The following is a 24,108-nucleotide window of genomic DNA, read 5'->3' as shown; positions in this document are numbered from 1 at the left end:
TCTAATTCTCTCTTGAATACATCCAGTGAATTGGCATCCAATGCCTTCTGTGGCAGAGAATTCCACAGGTTCACAACTCTCTGGGTGAAAACGTTTTTCCTCATCTCAGTCCTAAATGGCCTACCCCTTATTCTTACCGCAGCAAGCCTCACCATAGGCAATAACAAAATCAGGACTTGCTGGAAACCAGGGGTTAGGCAGCGGACTGAATGATTCAGGTTGAAAACTCATTCCTCGGAGATCCCAACATTTTGCCTCCTTTTACATTTTCTGCACCTGCAGATTTACTTTTCACTAACCTCGGGTGCCACTGAGTGCTTTTCATCCGCCTCCACTTTCACTTTCTTCTGAGACTTGGCTATTGGTGTTTTGGATCCTTTTCAGGAAGAGAAACATTGATTTGTAGAATAAAGATGCAGTAGCAGGAAGTCACGATGCAGCTCTAAAGGACCCTGGTCAGGCCACATTTCAAGATCAATTTATTGTCACATGTACCAATTAAGGTACAGTGAAAGTTGAGTTACTATACAGCCATACTAAGTGAAAAGCAACAAGACACACTACCTACAAAATGTAACATGAACATTCACCACAGCGGATTCCACATTCCTCACTGTGATGGAAGGTAATAAAGTCCAATCATCCTCCTCCATTTGGAGTATTGCTTGCCCACATTACAGGAAGGATGTGGAGGCTTTGGAGAGGAGGGTTCCAGATGCTGCCTGGACTAGAGGGCTGCAGCCTCCGAGAGAGGTTGGACAGACTTGGATAGTTTTCTCTGGAACGTCGGAGATGGAAGGGAGACTTGACGGAAGTATGTAAAATTATGAGAGGCAAAGTGTAAATTAATGCTTCACAAACTCTTAAAGCGTACAACATCTCTTAATGATAGCACAGCGTATTACATACATCTTCAAGCACTGGCTACGTTCCTCTACTGAACTGTACCCAGGAAGGGAAGGCGTTATGATTGATGTTAACTAGGCGGGGTTAATGGTACTGAGGTAACTATGTTATTGGTTGCATATAAACCATCTACATCCTTCCCCCTAGAAAATTAAACAGATTGTTGTCACAACAACAGAATTAATAACAGAATTAAGCAAAATCGCCATAGCGCACAGGTGGCTTACTAATCCGGCCCGAGCGCGTACGAATGTCTCCCCCTCCCCCCGAAAGAGCAGAAGAAACCGGAGGACACGAGGCAGCAGGGGAACCAGGGAAGGGAGGTGCGGTGGTAGAACCGGGAGAGTGGGAACCGGCAACAGGGGACCCGCGCAGAGGGGAACCGGGCGCGCGATATGGGGACCGAGGCATACAAGGAACGCTGGCCGGGACGGCAGCCGGCTGCTGGTATGAGAGCGGCGGGGCATAGGGTCCCGGGGGCTGCGGCTTTGGCTCATTAACCGCAAGCAGGTGTTGTCGGCTTCTTCGGTAGATGGTGCCCTCATGGTCCACCAGGTACGAACGAGGTGAGTCGGCCACCCCAACCACGGTGGCCAGACGGGAGTGACCGCCGGCGGTCTGCAACCGAACAACCTGTCCAGGCAAAAGAGGATCGAGTGGTCTGCACGACCGATCGTGGGAACGCCGCTGGCTGTCATGCTTCTCTTGAATATGCCTCTGCACGGAGGCAGGCTCCAGCACCCGAGGTTGCAGCTGGCGCTGGGCAATCGGGATAGTAGATCTGGTATTCCTTGACATCAGACGCTGAGCAGGTGACCCCATGGCCGGATCCCTGGAAACATTCCTGAGGTTTAGGAGATCCAAGTACAAATCAGTGTTGGAAAGTCTCGCCTGTTCCATCAGATGCTTGGCGCTGCGGACGGCCCGTTCTGCAAGTCCGTTGCTCTGTGGGTACTCAGGGCTGCTGGTGAAATGCACAAAATTCCACTTGTCCGCAAAACTTTTGAATTCTCGGCTGGTAAACTGCCTGCCGTTGTCAGTCTGCAGCCTGACAGGGGACCCAAAAGTGGAGAAGTGTTTCCGCAGCTTTCGGATCACCATCTCCGACGTGAGGGATGTCAGTAAATCCACCTCGAACCAGTTTGAGTATGAGTCGACCAGGACAAGGTAGTGGTTACCACGCCACTCGAAGATGTCAGCAGCCAACGAGGACCAGGCCAAGGCAGGGGCAGGCTGTTGCAGCAGGGGCTGTCGCTGCTGGTGTGGAGCAAGACTGTTGCACGTGGAGCAGGCAGAAACTCGGTCTCGGATATATTTGGCCATTCCGGGCCAGTAGAATTGGCACTGAGCGTGGGCGAGTGTTGCATCGACCCCAGGGTGTCCGCTATGGGCTGCGCAATAGTAAGAGTCAAACAGGGAGGACGGGACCACAACTTTATGTCCCTTGACGATGACGCCATTCTGGAGCACCAATTCGTCGCGGACCAGGAAGAAAGGCTGTGTTTCAGATGGCGCAGCGGAGCGCTTTGTTGGCCACCCTGCTTTAATCACAGTGGCAAGCCGCTGCAAAACTGGATCGGCAGCGGTGTGCTCGGCCAACACCTGTAGCTGCTTGGTGGGAATGAAATTAACGCCCAGTACAAGCAAGTCCTCTGTTTCGTAGGGGTGGCGATCACAGGAGGTCCGCGGGGCGCGCGATAGGGTGTCCGCAATGTGCATCTCGGTGCCCTTCTTGTAGATGATGTCGAATTCGAAACGCTGGAGCTGTAGCATCATACGCTGCAGCCTGGCGGGGGCAGCGTGAATTGGCTTGTTTAGGATGGTCACCAGTGGCTGGTGGTCGGTTTCGACCGTAAATCTGCTGCCGAACAGGAAATCTCTGAACTTGGAGCAGGCGAACACCACTGCGAGCAGCTCTTTCTCGATCTGAGCGTACCGCTGCTCGGTGTCCGTCATGGTGCGGGAGGCATAGGAGACAGGATGTAACGATCCATCGACAGACTGAAGGCAAGCCGCACCCAGACCGAACTTGGAAGCGTCACAGGTGACGGTGATGGGGCGACTTACATCGAAGTACCGCAACGTCGGGGTGTCAATCAATTTCGACTTGAGGCAGTCAAAGGCCTGCTGGTGATGTTGGAGCCAGGCCCAGGCAATATCCTTTTTTGTCAATTGCCGCAGGGGAGCACTCAGCTCACTGAGGTTTTGTATAAACTTCCCCAGGTAGTTCACCATGCCTAAGAATCGTTGTAGACCTGGCACGTCGGTGGGGGCTGCCATCTCGGAGATGGCAGCTGCCTTCAAGGGGTCGGGTTTTAGTCCGTTAGAGGTGAAGACGTGTCCCACATACGTGACTTCTGGGACGCGGAACCGGCATTTCTTGGGATTCAGCTTCAGATTGACCTTCCGCGCCCGATCCAGGATGCTGCGGAGGTTCAGGTCGTGCTCCGCAATGTCTTTCCCATAAACCAGGATATCATCCACGATGATGGCACATGGCAGGCCCGAGAATATCTGCTCCATAGTTCGCTGGAACACCTCGCTAGCGGAATTAATGCCGAATGGCATTCGCAGGAACTTGAATCTGCCAAACGGTGTGGCGAAGGTCGTTAGGTCAGAAGACTCTTTGTCCAGCGGGATCTGCCAAAACGAGTTCTTAGCGTCTAGGACCGAAAAGATGGTGGCCTGCCCGACCTGAGCCGCCACGTCCTCAACAGACCGCATGGGGTGGTGTGGTCGCCTGATTGCAAGGTTCAAGTCCTTCGGATTGATACACACACGTATTTCATTCTTGTCTTTCTTTATCGTGGCAACCATAGTGGAGACCCAAGCGGTGGGATCGCTAACCGCTTCTAGCACCCCCTTATCGACCATGTTATTCAGCATCGCCTCGACCCTGTCTTTCATGGCGTGAGACACCCTGTGAGCTGCGCGGGCTACAGGTTGTACGTTTGGGTCAACGGAAATACGATATGTGAGTGGTAACTTTCCCAGGTCATCGTTGAACAGGTCCTGGTATTCCACAACAGGGTTGAACGACAGTTGCACTTTGTGGACCGTGCGGTCGAAGGACACCAGGCCAAGATCTTGGCACGCACGGTTGCCCAGCAGGGTTACACAGTCAGAGTTCAAAACATAGAAAACGAGGTTTCTCGTTGCCTTTTGCAGCACACAAGTTAAAGCAGCCCTCCCCACAGGCCTTAGAATTTCTCCACCATAGGCATGCAACGTAGCGTTGTCAACAACCAGGGGCTCATTATTCCTTATCTTATTGAAAAGATTTATTGACAATACGTTGACCTTCGCACCTGTATCCAGCTTTGCAAGGAAGGACACACCATTGACAGTCAGAGCTACAGAGGGATCAGAGCGTTGGGCGGTTGTGTGTAGGAGGGTAAACACATTCGAATTCTCAGGAGGATTAATTGGATCTGCCTCGTAGGAGTCGACCAGGCTGGGCTGTAAATCGTAACAGCCATCAGATTGCCTCAGCATGTTTAGACTGGGTCTGGAAATCTGTGCCTGTCTCCCACGGGAACGGATCGAGCGACAGGCCGCAGAGAAGTGGTTTAACTTTTTACAAAAGTTACAAAATTTGCCATAAGCAGGGCAGGTAGACAGTCTATGGTGCATGTAGTTACAGTTTGGGCACCTTTTTTGGGGCACTTCACCAGGACCTGGGTTGGCACGCGGCAGAAAAGCATTGTTTACCATCCGAGGCTGGGGTCTCCTACACCCAGCCAGGTTGATAGACTTATTGGCCGAGTCTCGGTGGTCATCTGGCAATACAACGACCTCAGACAATCTGCAGGCATGCATAGCTTTTTCCAACGTTAGATCCGGATCCCTTAGAAGCTCACATCGTAGCTGCTGGTCACGCATGCCAGTTACTAAAATGTCTCTAGTGAGCTGCTCCGTCATGTCACCAAAACGGCACCGCTGGGCGAGATAACGCAAATCAGCAATAAAACATTCAACAGGTTCATCCGGCAACTGTTTTCTTGTAAAGAACCGTGCCCTCTGCAGAATGCGGTTCGAGGGCAGGTCACAAATCTCCCTGAACTTACGTAGCAGGCAAGCGGGGTCACTGGCAGATTCTGCAGGGGTAATCTCCACGTCGTCGTCGCCCAGGACCGCTGGAGCATAGGTGAAAGTTCTGGCTCTCTTCATGGCATCAGGTCCGACAAGGTTGAGTAGGAGGGAGGCTTTAAGGGAGTCAGGATCAGCGCGATGTGCGACGTTGACAAAGTGGGTGAAATCAAACTCAAACGTGTCCCAGCGCTCAGAAATGTCAGCATCAAAGACAAGCTGCGCGGGCTTTCTGCAAGAGGACGCCATGGTCAGAGAGATTAAGCACAAAAAGGCACAAATCAAAAAAAAGAAATAAAACCCGACAGACAGGAGACGCAAGTGTCTTCCACTTCCGACACCATGTAAATTAATGCTTCACAAACTCTTAAAGCGTACAACATCTCTTAATGATAGCACAGCGTATTACATACATCTTCAAGCACTGGCTACGTTCCTCTACTGAACTGTACCCAGGAAGGGAAGGCGTTATGATTGATGTTAACTAGGCGGGGTTAATGGTACTGAGGTAACTATGTTATTGGTTGCATATAAACCATCTACACAAAGTTCATAAGTTTATAAGTTATAGGAGCAGAATTAGGCCATTTGGCCCATCAAGTCTACTCTGCCATTCAGTCATGCCTTTCTCTCTCGACTGGGATCTCGGGATCTTATCGAAACATATAAGATTATTAAGGGGTTGGACACGTTAGAGGTAGGAAACATGTTCCCAATGTTGGGGGAGTCCAGAACCAGGGGCCACAGTTTAAGAATATGGGGTCGGCCATTTAGAACGGAGATGAGGAAAAACTTTTTCAGTCAGAGAGTTGTAAATCTGTGGAATTCTCTGCCTCAGAAGGCAGTGGAGGCCAATTCTCTGAATGCATTCAAGAGAGAGCTAGATAGAGCTCTTAAGGATAGCGGAGTCAGGGGGTATGGGGAGAAGGCAGGAACGGGGTACTGATTGAGAATGATCAGCCATGATCACATTGAATGGTGGTGCTGGCTCGATGGGCCGAATGGCCTCCTCCTGCACCTATTGTCTATTGACCCGATTCTCCTGCCTTCTCCCCATAACCCCCTGACACCCGTCGACAGGGTGGAAAGTCAGAACCCTGTTTGCTGGGTGGAGATGGCCAATACCAGAGGGCAGAGCTAGACAGTGAGTGTAGGAAAGTTTAATGGCTATCTGCAGGGCAAGAGCTGGTGGGTGTCTGGAATATTGTTAGGGCCGGTGGTGGAGGCAGATAGGAAAGTGGCGTTTAAGGGATTAAGATTAGGACACAGTTATGCAGGGAATAGAGGGATATGATCACGTGTGGGCAGAGGAAATGAGTGTAACTTGGTATCATGGTCAGCACAGACATAGTGGAAGTACAGGGAATAGAGAGATATGGATCATGTGCAGGCAGAAGAGATACGTTTAACTTGGCATCAGGTTCACCACAGACATTGTGGGCTGAAGGGCCCGTTCCTGTGCTGTGCTGCACTAGGTTCTGTGTTCCATGTACCACAAGGGCCTAAAACCAATCTTCCCAATCTGTAGGTGAACAGGTGTAGCCTCAGTGGTCAGGTTAGAAAACCTGAAATGTGTGTTTTAAATAATAATGGTGATAATATTGAGGGCGTGCAGCATAGGTTTACTAGGTTAATTCCCGGAATGGCGGGACTGTCATATGTTGAAAGACTGGAGCGACTAGGCTTGTATACACTGGAATTTAGTAGGATGAGAGGAGATCTTATCGAAAAACATATAAGATTATTAAGGGGTTGGGCACGTTAGAGGTAGGAAACATGTTCCCAATGTTGGGGGAGTCCAGAACCAGGGGCCACAGTTTAAGAATAAGGGGTAGGCCATTTAGAACTGAGATGAGGAAAAACTTTTTCAGTCAGAGTTGTAAATCTGTGGAATTCTCTGCCTCAGAAGGCAGTGGAGGCCAATTCTCTGAATGCATTCAAGAGAGAGCTGGATAGAGCTCTTAAGGATAGTGGAGTCAGGGGGTATGGGGAGAAGGCAGGAACGGGGTACTGATTGAGAATGATCAGCCATGATCACATTGAATGGTGATGCTGGCTCGAAGGGCCGAATGGCCTACTCCTGCACCTATTGTCGATAATGATGATATTAAATAATCAGTAAATGATGATGTAAACGACATTGATAAATGATGATATAATGATTATATAAAGAAGGGTCTCGACCCGAAACGTCACCCATTCCTTCTCTCCTGAGATGCTGCCTGACCCGCTGAGTTACTCCAGCATTTTGTGTCGACCTATGATTAAATAATGATGATTGTTGATCAGTGCGGGTGTCAGGGGTTATGGGGAGAAGGCAGGAGAATGGGGCTAGGAGGGAGAGATAGACCAGCCATGATTGAATGGCGGACTAGACTTGATGGGCCGAATGGCTTCATTCTGCGCCTGTCACTTATGACCCTTACGATGATAAATAATCGTTAAATAATAATGGTGTGAAACTTGAGGGGTACAGATATTAAACACTAAACGAAAAGACTAAAATTAAACTCACCTTTCGGTGTCATTGGTCCTGGACTTCCCTGTAATGAAAGCACAGACACTGCTATGAAATGCACAGGTAGATGTATGTTCAACCTGTGGCACAACAGCTGACGTCTACAGTAGTGACAACTGACTCCAAGAACTAATTATGAAGAGTCAAAGAGAAACATATATTAGAGAAACATATAAAATTCTTAAGGGATTTGGACAGGCTAGATGCAGGAAAAATGTTCCCGATGTTGGGGGGAGTCCAGAACCAGAGGTCACACAGTTTAAGAATAAGGGGTAGGCCATTTAGGACTGAGATGAGGGAACAAAAATTCACCCAGAGAGTTGTGAATCTGTGGAATTCTCTGCCACAGAAGACAGTGGGAGTGCAGGCCGATTCACTGGATGTTTTGAAGAGAGAGTTAGAGTTAGCTCTTAGGGCTAATGGAATCAAAGGGATACGGGGAGAAAGCAGGAACGGGGTACTGATTCTGGATGATCAGCCATGATCATATTGAATGTATCGAAACGTATAAGATTATTGAGGGGTTGGACACGTTAGAGGCAGGAAACATGTTCCCAATGTTGGGGGAGTCCAGAACAAGGGGCCACAGTTTAAGAATAAGGGGTAGGCCATTTAGAACTGAGATGAGGAAAAACTTTTTCAGTCAGAGAGTTGTGAATCTGTGGAATTCTCTGCCTCAGAAGGCAGTGGAGGCCAATTCTCTGAATGCATTCAAGAGAGAGCTAGATAGAGCTCTTAAGGATAGCGGAGTCAGGGGGTGTGGGGAGAAGGCAGGCACGGGGTACTGATTGAGAATGATCAGCCATGATCCCATTGAATGGCGGTGCTGGCTCGAAGGGCCAAATGGCCTCCTCCTGCACTTATTGTCTATTGAATGGCGGTGCTGGCTCGAAGGGCTGAATGGCCTCCTCCTGCACCTATTTTCTATGTTCTCTGTTTCTATACAGAAACAGGCTCCAGCCCATCATGTCCATTCTGACCATCATCCACCCATTTACATTAATCCCATATTTTAATTTTGTTCCAACATTCTCATGCACATGCCCAAACGTTCTGCCACTCAGCTATTCAATTTCACTCCTGGAATAAATAAAGTTCTATCGTATCGTATCGTATTCCCCTCATGATTTTATGCACCTCTATGAACTCATGTGTGGGAGGAAACCGAAGATCTTGGAGAAAACCCACGCAGGTCACGGGGAGAACGTACAAACTCCGTACAGACAAGCACCCACAGTCTGGCAAAATGGATAGTCAGGTGAGGTGTGTCGGATGCCGGTTTATACCGAAGATAGACACAAAAAGCTGGAGTAACTCAGCGGGACAGGCAGCATCTCTGGAGAGAAGGAATGGGTGACGTTTCGGGTCGAGACCCTTCTTCAGTCGGAAACGAAACGTCATCTACTCCTTTTCTCCAGAGAGGCTATCTGACCCGCTGAGTTACTCCAGCTTTTTGCTTCCATCACTAGGTGAGGCTCTGGAACCAAGGATGCGGGAAAACGGGTGGTGGACCTGTGCTCCAGGTGGTGGACCTGTGCTCCAGGTGGTGGACCTGTGCTCCAGGTGGTGGACCTGTGCTCCAGGTGGTGGACCTGTGCTCCAGGTGGTGGACCTGTGCTCCAGGTGGTGGACCTGTGCTCCAGGTGGTGCAGAGAATGCCAGTAAGGTGGAGAGAGTTGCTCCAATTACCTGGAACCAGATAGTCCTGCCGTTGGCATCACGTAAGGTCCGCATTCCCGACACATCGTAGCAACGGAGCCACGCAGTAAAGGCTGAGGAACCATCAGTACGATCAGAGTTGTAGCCCTTGCCTCCTGTGTCATAGAGAGAGAGAGAGAGAGAGTCACAGAGTGATACAGTGTGGAAACAGGCCCTTCAGCCCAACTTGCCCACACCGGCCAACATGTCCCAGCTACACTAGTCCCACCTGCCCGCGTTTGATCCATATCCCTCCAAACCTGTCCTATCCATGTACCTGTCCAACTGTTTCTCAAACGTTGGGATAGTCCCAGCCTCAACTACCAGGTACTGAGAGATCTCTTGGGAGATGGGATTGATGTAAGGAGCATTTATTTTGCAAGTATGATTGCATGATCTTTGAAGCTGAGACTTTAAAGGGGTGGGGTGGGATTGGTGAGGGTGGGAGTGGGTTCAGTAATCATTGCCACATCTGATGGAAGCTTCTTTTCCATTTAGAGTCATAGACTCTATGACTCATACAGAGTTTAAACAGGCCCTTCAGCCCAACGTGCCCACACCGCCCAACAATGTCCCAGCTACACTAGTCCCACTAGCCTGCCTTTGGCCCATATCCCTCCAAACCTGTCCTATCAATGTACCTGTCTAACTTAAACATTGGGATAGTCCTTACCTCAACTACCTCCTCTGGCAGCTTGTTCCGTACACCCACCACCCTTTGTGTGAAAAAATTACCCCTCAGATTCCTATTAAATCTTTTCCCCTTCACCTTAAACCCATGTCCTCTGGTCCTCAACTCACCTACTCTGGGCAAGAGACTCTGTGCATCTACCCGATCTATTCCTCTCACGATTTTGTACACCTCTATAAGATCACCCCTCATCCTCCTGTGCCCCAGGGAATAGAGTCCCAGCCTGCTCAACCTCTCCCTGTAGCCCAGGCCCTCTAGTCCTGGCAACATCCTCGTAAGTTTTCTCAGTACCCATTCCAGCTTGACAACATCTTTCCTGTAACAAGTGGTTGGGGTAAGATGGATTACACGGTTCTATCAGTGCAGATTGGATTGAATTGAAAATAGACAATAGACAATAGGTGCAGGAGGAGGCCATTCAGCCCTTCGAGCCAGCATCGCCATTCAATGTGATCATGGCTGATCATTCTCAATCAGTACCCCATTCCTGCCTTCTCCCCATACCCCCTGACTCCGCTATCCTTAAGAGCTCTATCTAGCTCTCTCTTGAATGCATTCAGAGAATTGGCCTCCACTGCCTTCTGAGGCAGAGAATTCCACAGATTTACAACTCTCTGACTGAAAAAGTTTTTCCTCATATCCGTTCTAAAAGGCCTACCCCTTATTCTTAAACTGTGACCCCTTGTTCTGGACTCCCCCAACATTGGGAACATGTTTCCTGCCTCTAACGTGTCCAACACCTTATTAATCTTATACGTTTCGATAAGATCTCCTCTCATCCTTCTAAATTCCAGTATATACAAGCCGAGTTGCTCCAATCTTTCAACATATGACAGTCCCGCCATTCCGGGAATTAACCTAGTAAACCTACGCTGCACGCCCTCAATTGCAAGAATATCCTTCCTCAAATTTGGAGACCAAAACTGCACACAGTACTCCAGGTGCGGTCTCACTAGGGCCCTGTACAACTGCAGAAGGACCTCTTTGCTCCTATACTCAACTCCTCTTGTTATGAAGGCCAACATTCCATTGGCTTTCTTCACTGCCTGTTGTACCTGCAAATAACAGCATGGAAACAGATCCGTTTGCCAACCTGGGCTCTCCCACTAGTGTAAACCACACTTGTGCTATTTGTTTGCGTGAGATTGCCTTACCCAAGTTAATGACCTCCATTGGTAACAGGTGGCACAGCTCAAGAATGTCAGGGTTTTCCAACTTCACCTTTATCTTCTTACTCAGAGACAACTCAGCTGTCTGGAGAAAAGAGAGGAGGAGAAGCAGTGAAGTGCCACTCATTGGAAGCTGAACGTATCAACCCTTAGATCCATTTCCATTTTCATGCTCCTTTCCCACCCAACAGTTGGCTCTCCCCCCACCTCACCTCATCCTGCTCCTGGCCATTCTCTCACCCATGGAGTGGCCGATACGTATCTCCTCATCTTCTCCCATCTGTTCCTCTGCAGAGGTTCATCCAAGTGACACCTCAAAGTTGCCACCTTCCTGTGTGTTACCGCAGTGTTGCTTGGCGGGTTGAGTTGAAGCCAGGACGTCCCAACCCCAACATGTTTCTCCACACTCCATGTTATTTAATTAACTAGGCTGGCCCCGTAGCACAAGCGACCACATCGTGGGGCTGGAAACTGGAAGTGTCCTGAGCTCATTCTGCTACCACCATCGTCTACTGTACAAGTGATGGCTCCCACTGATTGTCCCCGGAAGATTGTGCCCTTTTCAGGATGGACGATGACAGCGATGTAACATTTGAAACATGGACGATGGACACGAAAGAAGAAGAATTAACTAGACTTAGGTCCACCAGCTGCCAAGGTGGAAAGTGAGATGACCTTGGCTCTAGGCTGGAGACGCAAGGAATTGCAGATGCTGGAATCTTGAGCAAAATACAAAGTGTTGGAGGAACTCTACAGGTCGGGCAGCATCTGTGGAGGACATGGATTGCTGATGTTTTGGGTTAAGAACCTTTTTGAGACTCAGTCGCAGAGAGGAGGAGAAATTCTATAAAGTGGCCATACTTGAGGAGCTGTGAAATGGAGACAAGGAACCACAGGCATCTCTTGTTTCAGATCGTTCTTCTGAGAGCAGGCATAGTCTCAAGGGATCATGGAGTGATAAAGATTGGAAACAGGTCCTGGGCCATAACTCATCCATGCTGACCAAGATGCCCCATCTAAGCTGACCCCAGGTGTCTTTAAAATGTTGTTACAATACAATGCACGGTAGCGCAGCGGTAGAGTTGCTGCTTTACTGCGAATGCAGCGCCGGAGACTCAGGTTCGATCCTGACTACGGGTGCTGCACTGTAAGGAGTTTGTACGTTCTCCCCGTGACCTGCGTGGGTTTTCTCCGAGATCTTCGATTTCCTCCCACACTCCAAAGACGTACAGGTATGTAGGTTAATTGGCTGGGTAAATGTAAAAATTGTCCCTAGTGGGTGTAGGATAGTGTTAATAGTGTTAGTGGGCGGGGATCACTGGGCGGCGCGGACTTGGTGGGCCGAAAAGGCCTGTTTCCGCGCTGTATATATATGATATGATATATATAATACCTGTCTCAACTACCTTCTCTGGCAACTCGTTCCAGACACCCACCGCCCTTTGAGTAGAAAAGGATGCCCAACAGGTTCCTATGAAATCTTTCCCCCTCACCTTAAATCTGTGCCTGACCTCGGGTGCTGTCTATGTGGAGTTTGCGCGTTCTCTCTTTGACTGCGTGGGTTTCCACTGGGTGCTCCGGTCTCTCCTCACATCCAATAGACGTGCGGGTTTGTAGGTTAATTGGCTTCTAGTGTGCAGGGAGTGGATGAGAAAGTGGAATAACACAGAACTAGTGCGCAAGGGTAGGATCGATGGTTAAGGAGGACGCGGTGGGCCGAAGGGCCTGTTTCCGTGCTGTATCTTTCAATCAACTCAAGCAATCAAGTTTTGGGGGGTGTAAATGGACTGAGGCGTAGCTGTTAAGGTATGGATGGTTTATTTATGAGTAACAAAGACAGTATCTAGGGAGTGGATGAGAAAGTGGGAAACATTGAACTAGTATGATCGATGGACAGCGTAGACTCGGTGGGCCGAGCGGCCTGATTCCATGCTTTATCTCTAAACTAAATTCCCCTGTCTTGGAGGCATGGTGACAGAAAATAAAATGGTGGAATAAGAGTGACAATAGACAATAGGTGCAGGAGGAGGCCATTCGGCCCTTCGAGCCAGCACCGCCATTCAATGTGATCATGGCTGATCATTCTCAATCAGTACCCCGTTCCTGCCTTCTCCCCATACCCCCTGACTCCGCTATCCTTAAGAGCTCTATCTAGCTCTCTCTTGAATGCATTCAGAGAATTGGCCTCCACTGCCTTCTGAGGCAGAGAATTCCACAGATTCACAACTCTCTGACTGAAAAAGTTTTTCCTCATCTCAGTTCTAAATGGCCTACCCCTTATTCTTAAACTGTGGCCCCTTGTTCTGGACTCCCCCAACATTGGGAACATGTTTCCTGCCTCTAACGTGTCCAACCCCTTAATAATCTTATACTTTTCGATAAGATCTCCTCTCATCCTTCTAAATCCCAGTGTTTCAACAACATAATGGTTCTGGATCAGAGAGCCTTCCATAGATTGATGGAGTTGTACCCCACAACATTGCACAGGGCTGTTGCCTTTCTGTCTGTGTGTCTCTCTGGTGAAAGTTCACGTTCACAAGTTCTAGGAGTAGAATTAGGCCATTTGGTCCATCGAGTCCACTCCGCCATTCAATCATGGCTGATCTCTGCCTCCTAATCCCATTTTCCTGCCTTCTCCCCATAACCCTTGACACCCGTTCTCAGTGCGGAGTATATACAGTGTGTAACCTTGAGTCTGTACCATCCCGAGAGATGTCCTTACCAGCTCCTTGCAGAGTGCCGCCTCCAATACTGTCCTTGCTCTCTCAAATGGAGCAACTTTCAACCTGAAGATGAAGGGAGACTCAAAGATAGACAATAAAAACTGGAGTAACTTAGCGGGACAGGCAGCATCTTGTAAGGGGTTAAACATTCTAACATTTGGCCATATGGGTTTTATTGCAGGGGTGTAAAAAAGGTGTAAAAGCTCCAGCTCGATTATGTTGCCAGGACATCCTGTTGACAGCACAGAGGCACGGTTTATGGCTAAGTGCATCCTTTGATATGGGCAACTGGCTTTAAGGCTTTGATGGTTGACCATCCTTTGATGGTTAAGGGGAACATTTGGTCATATCGACTGTTCTTTGGTCCTGGGAATACTGAGGACATGTAGGTCACACAGGACACGGAGGACATGGCGGGTCCTAAAGGGGACATAAAGATTTATAGGACATTGTAAAACTTGCCATATATGGTAGCAACAGGAAATGTATTTTGGGTATAAATATGTGTAATTGTTAGCATTCGGGGAGAGAGACTACACTAGCTTCCTGAGTGTTTCTAAACGCTCCGGTTTCTAGACTCTCTCCCACCTGGGTGAGTAAAATAAAGAGGTTATACGAATCCGGTTGTCTGACTATTCTGTTCATAGGGCACGAACTACAACATTTGGCGTAGTCGGCAGGATCTCTTTGGCACTGTCAACCACGAACGACTAAGAGGCAGCGGTGACTGAAACACGTCCGAAGGGGACAGAGTGCACTTCTCGACCGTTGTTCGAGACCCCGGACGTTGACGTTTTTCAGACACTGAAGTCCCTCGTTTGGGGTTGATTTTGTGTTCAACTGAGATTCACAGACGAACCGATAAGGAAAAGGACAAGGATAAGGATGATATTGAGGTAAGAGTCTTTATCGCATGAGTCTGTGGTCTGGGTAAATTTAAGAGTAATTTCATAACGTGATATAGTGATTGGTTGTCAGGCCAGGAATGGGACAGGCTACGGATATAAGAGAAATTGATCGTTTGGTAATTGGATGTCAGACATGTGAGACGGACTTTGGATAAGGTGATGGCGGTGCCCCGGTATTTTAACGTAAAGGGCGGTCACTCTTGTTGACATTGTCTTGGTCTGGGTAAATTGATCGTTTGGTAACAATTAATGTGGGAGCGAGAAGCAGTGAAGAAATGGAAAAAGAGGATTAAAAAAATGGAAAGAGGGGGAAGCGCCATCAGGAGTCAAGGGAGCGAAGTTGGAGGGAAAATGCAAGTAGTAGAGGGATATCAGTGTGTGATAGGTTGGGAATACCGAAAACATGCGATATTTTGCAAGCGGAATGTAAGGTGTATGATCTAAGACTTGACCGTGCTACCCGAGCTCGAGGTGAATTTAAAACCGGTACCAAAGGGATATATCACGCCCAACAACAACAAAAGTCAGAATCCGAACCACTGGGGTCTATAGCGGCTTTATTAGGTAATCAGGAGTCCGAGGGTGACAAGGAACCCTGGACACGTCCGATCCCCACAGCCCCACAGGCAGAGCCACCGGCTGCGGTTGTGCCAGTCCCGGTTCTACTCTCCCCGCCAGAATATTGGGGACTACCCCCCGATAATGAGACAGCATCAGGAATTATGGATAGGTCCCAGATAAAGGGTTAAGTTGCGCCACGAACAAGAATCCGCACGATCGGCGCTAGAGATTGAGGATACTGCCTACCCTAGCCTTTGTCAGTATACCTCATGCTGCCCAGCAGGCTGGATTATTTGCCCTCACGCGGGCCTGCCACCTTTGCGTTGACCAATGTGCTAATATTTACACCGACTCATGATATGCCTTTGGGGTTGCACATGATTTTGGTAACCTGTGGCAGCACAGGGGCTTTTTGACTGCAGCAGGCACTCCTATTAAAAATGCCCTGTTTGTCCGAAATCTACTAGTGGGTTTAACACTCCCGAAAACCTTGGCTGTCATTAAATGTAATTCGCATACATCTGTCAAGGATCCCATTTCTTTCAGGAATGCATTGGCTGACACATTGGTACGCACAGAGGCCCTGACCCCTACCATTTTAGTTTCTTCAGGTGAACAACAGCAGTTTTCTGCAAATACTGCTATGCCCAGTGTTTCGGAATTCTGCCAGCTTCAGGGGGACGCCCCCGAGGCTGAGAGACACCAGTGGAGCCAGGATGGGTGTTTCCCTCGCGAATCTGACTTGCTTTGGGTTACTGCCTCTGGCAAAGTTTGTGTCCCTAACGCGCTTTTACCTGTTTGGTTGCATTATGTTCACTCTCTTACCTATGCTGGTAAGAGGGGAATGTTGGATGTAATAAATGCTACATGGTATCACCCCAAAATACATTGGGGTTTACAAATTGATTTTATTGAATTGCCACGTGTACATAGTTATAAGTATTGCTTAGTTATTGTTGATGTGTTTAGCTGATGGATTGATTTTGCTATTGATGTTGCTATTTTGCTATTGTTACTCCTGCTATTAGGGGAAGTGCACTCAAGATCTATATGGGATTGTGGTTAATCTGTATTTACTCCATGACATTTATGTAAAGACGTTCAGATGATATGCAGAGGAGGCAATGGCACAATACCCTGGAAGGCAGAAAGAATAGGACCCTGCTCAGGATGGTTTAATAAAACCAGAGCTAAACAATTGAGTGACCAAGCCTATTGGGTTGTACCCTGTGGACATGCTTTGTGCCAGTTTAATTTCCAATGCCTGACAGATGAATTTAGTTTTTGTCTTTCAGTCCAGGTGTTTTTAAATTCATGTTACAAGTTGACAAAGCTTTTAATCAGGCATAGCAACTTCATGGTGAACTATTTTATGGATAACACCTTTCCTTACTCCTATTCCGTGCACGCTTTACTATTGACTTATTTATTGCCTAGTATTGAGAGCGATAACCATTTGCTCGGAGGGTGAGCTGGTGTTTCAGAACACCAGGTCAGCATGTGACAGAGCCGATGTTGTCACCCAAGGATTATGAATGCCAGTTTTTGCAGGAACAAAAACGGTTGATAGCAGCTATTCTACACACGTCCAGTATTCTGGATGTTCCACGTGTTCAGGATGTGCATGCAATAATTCAGCATTTCTCATTGAGGTACCCCTTCATACAGGGATATAACAAAGAAGGAAATTTGAGCACAAGACTGCTGGACTAGTGTAGATGGTCTAAACGAACTGGGATCTGTACCTTTGGCTTCACATTTCAACATTTGTTTTTTTTAACTGGATGAATTGAATATTTGAGAATGAATTGAAGATTACAATTGTGCTGGAATTGTGGACCCTTCCCATTTTTGTACTAGCTTAGTTGATAAATTAGCCTTTGAAGCCTATTTACTTGGGTCAGTGGGTACATAAGATATTTAAAGGAAGTATATTGCTTTTCATTTATTCAATGCCTGAGGACCACATTTAGAAAACCTCTATGCGTATAACCCCACTCTACTACAGGATTAGCCCCAGCTGAGGTATTATACGGGAAACCACTCCGAACCCCTTGGGGGAGGCGGAGGGAGAGGGGTGCATCAACCTCCATGAACTGTACGACCTGGATGAGCGTTTAATTGAATAAATGAAATTATTAACCCAATCTTTATCAGCCTAGCATTCTCAGGTCCGAGACGCCCAGAAACCACGGGACAACATGAGGCTGAGATGGGATTGTGGATTATATTGACCCTCGGTAGTCAGATAGAAGGACGAACCTCGGATCTCCGGCAAACCAATCGTTTCTTCAACCAATCGTTTGACCAACCAACCAACCAAGCGAACCAATCGTTTATGTCAGACATATGCTTCACAGGTGGAACGGTCTGCCTGTTGGGTGTGCGCCCCAGGTTTCAACACATGGAAAAAGCATGCTGCCTCTTTACCCTGTCCCCTTCACTCCGAGTGAAGTCAGGTCTGCCCGGTTCTTTTTGAATCACTCACAGAGCCCTGGCCCCAATAATTGGTGTACGGATTATGACAACCAATCAGATGACTGTGGATGTCAATGTTTTAATGGGTGGTTCATGAGACCCTATCTTAATCAAACACAGGAGAATTGGCCCCGGATACAAGTTAATTCTCCTCACGACTCTCCAGAAACACCAATAAATACAACTTGTTTCTGTAGAATGTGATCTAGACCAAATGGAGCCTGTCTGTGGGATTCAGCACATGCACCCATATCAGTACTACAGTTCCCCCAAGACCTCTCAATGGGACTTACTTAATATGTGGGAGCTGAGCATATGTCTGACTACCAGGACTTTCGCCACGGTACGATCAGGGATCTTATGGGACCTGGACAGGGTGCTGTTATCTAGCTTTTGTAATCCCACATTTACGAATTATAAATCATCCTCTACAGCATCCAGAGTGGCGCTCTAAACGAGCTGTATCGGAGTTTGAGAGGTTTTGGTGGATAATATTCCCGAGATGGGGAACCGCTCGGGCGGGAACTGAAATTTGAAACTTAGCTAGTGCCCTGGAACAATTAGCAAATTGTACTGCTGATGGACTGTACGAGACTCAGAAACAAATAGGCCAGTTAACAACTGAAATGATGGCCCTGCGTCTTGTCGCTCTCCAGAATCGTATGGCTCTAGATTTCCTGCTAGCCGAGAAAGGGGATACCTGTGCTATGATAGGGCAAGAATGTTGTACATTTGTACCAGATGTATCCTCTAATATCACCAATATTGCGGGGCATGTGAAGGAGGTTATAGAAAGAGCATTTAGTGTTTGAGCCCTCTGAGGGGGCGCTGTGAACTGTTTATGTATGTGCTGTTATGTTTGTGTGCCATTGTATGTTCGTCCTTAGTACCTGAACAGATGTACAGCACTTTGGTCAATGTGGGTTGTTTTTAAATGTGCTATACAAATAAAATTGACTTGGCTTGACTAGGAAAATAGGGTCAGATTTAGCCCAAAATCAAATTAATGCTTCAGGATGGGATTGGTTTGGTTTAGGATATTTGTGGGGGCCGATTTTCCATTATGGCAGTATCTTTCTGTTAATTGTAGTGATTCTGTTAATTTGTTATTGTTTCGGTCCATATATACGCCAACTACTTGTTAATCGGTCAATTTAAAAAGAAAAAGAAAACAACACAAACGGTGATTATAGTATAATCAAAGAGGGGAATGTAAGGGGTTAAACATTCGAACATTTGGCCATATGGGTTTTATTGCAGGGGTGTAAAAAAGTTGTAAAAGCTCCAGTTCGATTATGTTGCCAGGACATCCTGTTGACAGCACAGAGGCACGGTTTATGGCTAAGTGCATCCTTTGATATGGGCAACTGGCTTTAAGGCTTTGATGGTTGACCATCCTTTGATGGTTAAGGGGAACATTTGGTCATATCGACTGTTCTTTGGTCCTGGGAATACCGAGGACATGTAGGTCACACAGGACACGGAGGACATGGGGGGTCCTAAAGGGGACATAAAGATTTATAGGACATTGTAAAACTTGCCATATATGGTAGCAACAGGAAATGTATTTTGGGTATAAATATGTGTAATTGTTAGCATTCGGGGAGAGAGACTACACTAGCTTCCTGAGTGTTTCTAAACGCTCCGGTTTCTAGACTCTCTCCCACCTGGGTGAGTAAAATAAAGAGGTTATACGAATTCGGTTGTCTGACTATTCTGTTCATAGGGCACGAACTACAACAATCTCTGGAGAGAATGAATGGGTGACGTTTCAGGTCGAGACTGAAGGGAGATTAATTTATTTAGCTTAGTTCATTCATTACGAGAAAAGGGCTCCAATGGAAAAGGACAATGACAAGCAATTTCTTTCGATCTAATCGCTGGAAGATTTTCCGAGTTTCATGGTCACTGCTCAACTATTCGTTGTGTTTGGGTAATGTGCGGAGAACGGCCAGCCCATTCGCGGCAAGTTTAGGTAACCCATCGGCCGCGCCACAGAGACCAGCTACACAGTTTCTCCTTTCTCGTGATCTTACGAAACACAATAGTGGCATTTAAGGGGCTTTCAGACATCCACAGGGAAATGAAGGGAACTAGAAGGATATGGATAATGTGCAGGCAGATGTGATCAGTCTAACTTGTGGCATTATTGTCCAGCACAAACATTGTGGGCTGAAGGGCCCGTTCCTGTGCTGTACTGTTCCAGTTGTAAGAAAGAACTGCAGGTGCTGGTTTAAATTGATGGTGGCCACAAAATGCTGGAGTAACTCAGCAGGACAGGCAGCATTTCTGGAGAGAAGGAATGGGTGACGTTTGGGATCGAGACAGAAGGGTCCCGATTCCTTCTCTCCAGAGATGCTGCCTGTCCCGCTGAGTTACTCCAGCATTTTGTGTCTACCTGTACTGTTCTATGTTCAGTGTGAATGAAACAAAATGGCTCACCTGTGGAGAATCTCGGCACGGAGATAGTTCCCGATTCCGTTGAAGTAGCTCTGATTTAGCAGCACCTCACAGATGGGCTTGTCGAAGGCTTTGTCAGCCAGGTGTGACTGCACGTTCTCCCTGCGTGGGTCGGCAAGAGAGGCCACGTTAAGCAATGTGTTTTGATCTAGGGTTGCCAACGTCCTCACTCCCAAATACGGGACAAGGTGACGTCACCACCGCATGCCCCATGCGTGCCCCACGTGACCTCACCCAGCCAGCGGCCACGTGCTCCCGGCCCGGGCGGCCACCATTGGTGGAGCGGGAGCACGTGGCCACTGGCTGGGTGAGGTCACGTGGGGGCGCGGGGCGGTGACATCACCTTGTCCCGTATTTGGGAGTGAGGAAGTTGGGAACCCTACCATTACGGGACAAGGGGGTCCCGTATGGTACAAACCAATTTAGCCCAAAATACGGGATGTCCCGGCTAATATGGGACAGTTGGCGACCCTGGTTCGATCACCGGCTATGTCACTTACAGCAAAGTGCACAGGTAAAGCAACTTCATGTGTAGGAAGGAACTGCAGGTGCTGATTTAAATTGAAGATGGACACAAAATGCTGGAGTAACTCAGCGGGTCAGGCAGCATCTCTGGAGAGAAGGAATGGGTGACGTTTTGGGACAAGACCCTTTTTCAGGCTGAGATTCAGGGGAGAGGGAAACGAGAGATATAGACGGTGATGTAGAGAGAGAGATATAGAACAAATTAATGAAAGATTCGCAAATAAGTAACGATGATAAAGGAAACAGGCCATTGTTAGCTGTGGGCTAGGTGAGAACGAGTTACATATAAAGAGACTCAACAAGATGACTTTGAAGCTGGTACGACTTGGGTGGGGGAGGGATGGAGAGACAGTTACTTCATATCATATTATATATATACAGCCGGAAACAGGCCTTTTCGGCCCTCCAAGTCCGTGCCGCCCAGCGATCCCCGTACATTAACACTATCCTACACCCACTAGGGACAATTTTTTACATTTACCCAGCCAATTAACCTACATACCTGTACGTCTTTGGAGTGTGGGAGGAAACCGAAGATCTCGGAGTAAACCCACGCAGGTCACGGGGAGAACGTACAAACTCCTTACAGTGCAGCACCTGTAGTCAGGATCGAACCTGAGTCTCCGGCGCTGCATTCGCTGTAAAGCAGCAACTCTACCGCTGCGCTACCGTGCCGCCCACTTGAAGTTAGAGAAGTCAATATTTATAGCGCTGGGTTGTAAGCTGACCAGGCGAAATATGAGGTGCTGCTCCTCCAATTTGCGTTGGGCCTGCCTCTTACAAACAGGGCTTGCCTAGTTGGGTTTGGCTGTTGGTGTGGACAAGATGGGCAAGGAGGGTGGGTGGGCGGTTCTATGATTCGACGACGTTATACCTGAACTTCTCGTACTCAAACATCACGCAGGGTCCGCGGTCTGGCTGCCAGCTCCCGTTCACTGCCCAGCTGCCGAACCTTCTGGGATCTACGAAGCACAGGGCCTGGCTGGGGCAGTCTCTGGTGAGGAACCTGAGGTGGGCGTGTTTCGGGATCTCCTCTGCGGCCGCCAGTTGGAAGGAGCCCGACATGCCGAAGCGGAAGATGATGTCCATCGGGCCGGGCCACCCTGCCTCGCCCCCCGCCGCCGAGGGACCTCCGTCCTCCTTCCTCTCCTCCTCTTCGATCGGTGACAGGGTCAACTTGACCTCCTTCCCACGAGACGCTGCCGTGATGATGTAGGCATCACACTGGAATGGCACCTCACTGTTCTTGCTCACGGCCGACTTCTCCACGCTCCCCGAGAACACCAGGCCACAGCACACCCTGTTGACAAAGCGGCTGGCCATGTGAAGCTCAGGACCTTCAGGCATCCTGCAGGGCAGCCTACAGGTGGGACAAAACAAGATGGATCCTGAGAGGCTTGGACTCAGTTGGTGCTGCAATGGGTTTCTTCGGGGAACACAAACCAAGAGATAAAGTAAACACCCGGTATTATTGGCTTCACTCCTTTGAAACTCGCTGGGTCTATTCCCCACACCCAGAATGAAGGGGGACCCAACGGGGGGGGGGGGATAAGGGATAGGGCTGTTTGGTGAACCTTTGTAACTTGGTCGGCGCCAGAAACATGACGACTCATAGAGTTTCATAGTGATACATTGTGGAAACAAGCCCTTTGGCCCAACTCGCCCACACCGGTCAACAATGTCCCAGCTACACTAGTCCCACCTGCCCGCGTTTGGTCCATAACCCTTCAAACCTGTCCTATCCATGCACCCGTCCAACTGTTTCTTAAACGTTGGGATAGTCCCAGCCTCAACCACCTCCTCTGGCAGCTTGTTCCATACACCCACCACCCTCTGTGTGAAAAGTTACCCCTCAGATTCCGATTAAATCTTTTCCCCTTCACCTTGAACCTATGTCCTCTGGTCCTCGATTCCCCTACTCTGGGGAAAAGACTCTGTGCATCTACCTGATGTATTCCTCTTGTGTAGACTCTTGTGTACAGCCTAGGTGAGGCCTGCTCTGTGACTCCACCAGGTTGTCCACAAAGCAAAGCATTGTCCTGTACCTGGGTGGACGTGACAATAACGCGTCATTGCATCAAGTTCTCTTTGAACTTAACGAGGCCCCTTGCTATTTTAATATTAATATTCGCTGGGAAATATCTGCTGTGTAACTGAAAGTAAACGTGACTCCTATATGTAGACACAAAATGCTGGAGTAACTCAGCGGGTCAGGCAACATTTCGGGAGAGAAAGAATGGGTGACGTTTCGGACACATCAGTCTACCTTCGATTTTAACCAGCATCTGCAGTTTTGTTTCCAACACGAGTCCTATATGTGACAGGGCAGTGGAACCTCACACTTTAGTGACATCTGAGAGACCAGGAACAGCATGAGGAACCTATCTATCCATGCTCTCCAGAGCACTGTGCTGGAGTAACCCACCAGCGGGTCGGGCAGCATCTCTGGAGTTGCACCAGGAGAGGCTTGAGGTTTTCATTGTGTTTTTATACACGTTAACAATCTGGATGTGACTGTGGAAGAGATGCATGGTGGGTTGGGGACGTATCTACGGAAAATGGCGCCTATGGCAAGCACTGACATTGTGCAAACAGATGACACCCATCTTTTAGACACCTTTACCATAACATCAGCTCAAAAATACAAGTCACGCTCGTTAATCTTTCAATTAACAAATTATGGCACCACATGAAAATTATAACTGCACCTTCATTGCAAATTGGTCTATGATGTGACCAGAGTCAGTTTTTTCAGTTTCTTCTCTTTCTACATTCAGCAGAGCGAGATCACAGGTGTGACTGTGGGAGGGATGGAAGTTGGGGTCGTGTGTGACATGTTTAGGAGGGTAGAGAGCTGGGACGGTGGTCATAGGCAACTGAATGTTGGCGTAGATTTGGCGTAGAGTTGGCGAGACAGGTTGGGCAACAGCAGATTCTCTCCAGAGACTGTAGAAAGCATCTTGTCCGGCAACATTACAGTCTGGTTTGGGAACAGTTCTGCCCAGGACAGGATGGCCCTGCAGAGAGTAGTGCGTTCGGCTGAATGCACCATGGGAACTACACTCGCCCCCCTGCAGGATCTTTACATCAGGAGGTGCAGATCCAGAGCCAGCAACATTATGGGGGACCCCTACCACCCCAGCAACGGACTGTTCCAGCTGCTACGGTCAGGCAAACGCCTCCGCTGTCACGCTGTGAAAACAGAGAGGATGAGATGGAGTTTCTTCCCACAGGCCATCAGGACTGTTAACTCTCATATCACCAGGGACTAATTTAATTTACTGTATTAATTTATTTTTTGTGTTAAAAAAAATTATATTCTGTTTGTAGTTTAGCACAATCCGCAGGCGTGGCCACTTTCATTTCACTGCACATCTTATAG

The 24,108-nt window shown here is 48.3% G+C and overlaps 1 protein-coding gene across 3 annotated transcripts in view; it reads right to left on the bottom strand.

Moving 5' to 3' along the window:
* Positions 1-24,108, bottom strand: part of neil1 (nei-like DNA glycosylase 1) — a 29,697-nt gene that overhangs the window by 4,905 nt on the left and 684 nt on the right. The window contains exons 2-8 of one of the 3 annotated variants that reach the window (XM_078429949.1): positions 21,601-22,086; positions 20,184-20,303; positions 13,794-13,857; positions 11,057-11,156; positions 9,203-9,327; positions 7,511-7,538; positions 300-376 (exon numbers count right to left, since the gene is read on the bottom strand). In XM_078429949.1, coding sequence (XP_078286075.1) covers positions 300-376; positions 7,511-7,538; positions 9,203-9,327; positions 11,057-11,156; positions 13,794-13,857; positions 20,184-20,303; positions 21,601-22,073 — 987 coding nt within the window. In that variant the 5' untranslated portion in view covers positions 22,074-22,086. Of the gene's footprint in view, positions 1-299; positions 377-4,981; positions 5,228-7,510; positions 7,539-9,202; positions 9,328-11,056; positions 11,157-13,793; positions 13,858-20,183; positions 20,304-21,600; positions 22,087-24,108 lie in introns of those variants that run through there. The other 2 variants (XM_078429951.1, XM_078429950.1) reach the window with 2 other exon arrangements.

This window comes from Rhinoraja longicauda, chromosome 38 (assembly GCF_053455715.1).
Source record: "Rhinoraja longicauda isolate Sanriku21f chromosome 38, sRhiLon1.1, whole genome shotgun sequence".
NCBI lineage: Eukaryota > Metazoa > Chordata > Chondrichthyes > Rajiformes > Arhynchobatidae > Rhinoraja > Rhinoraja longicauda.
This window is presented reverse-complemented; position numbering and strand designations above follow the sequence as displayed.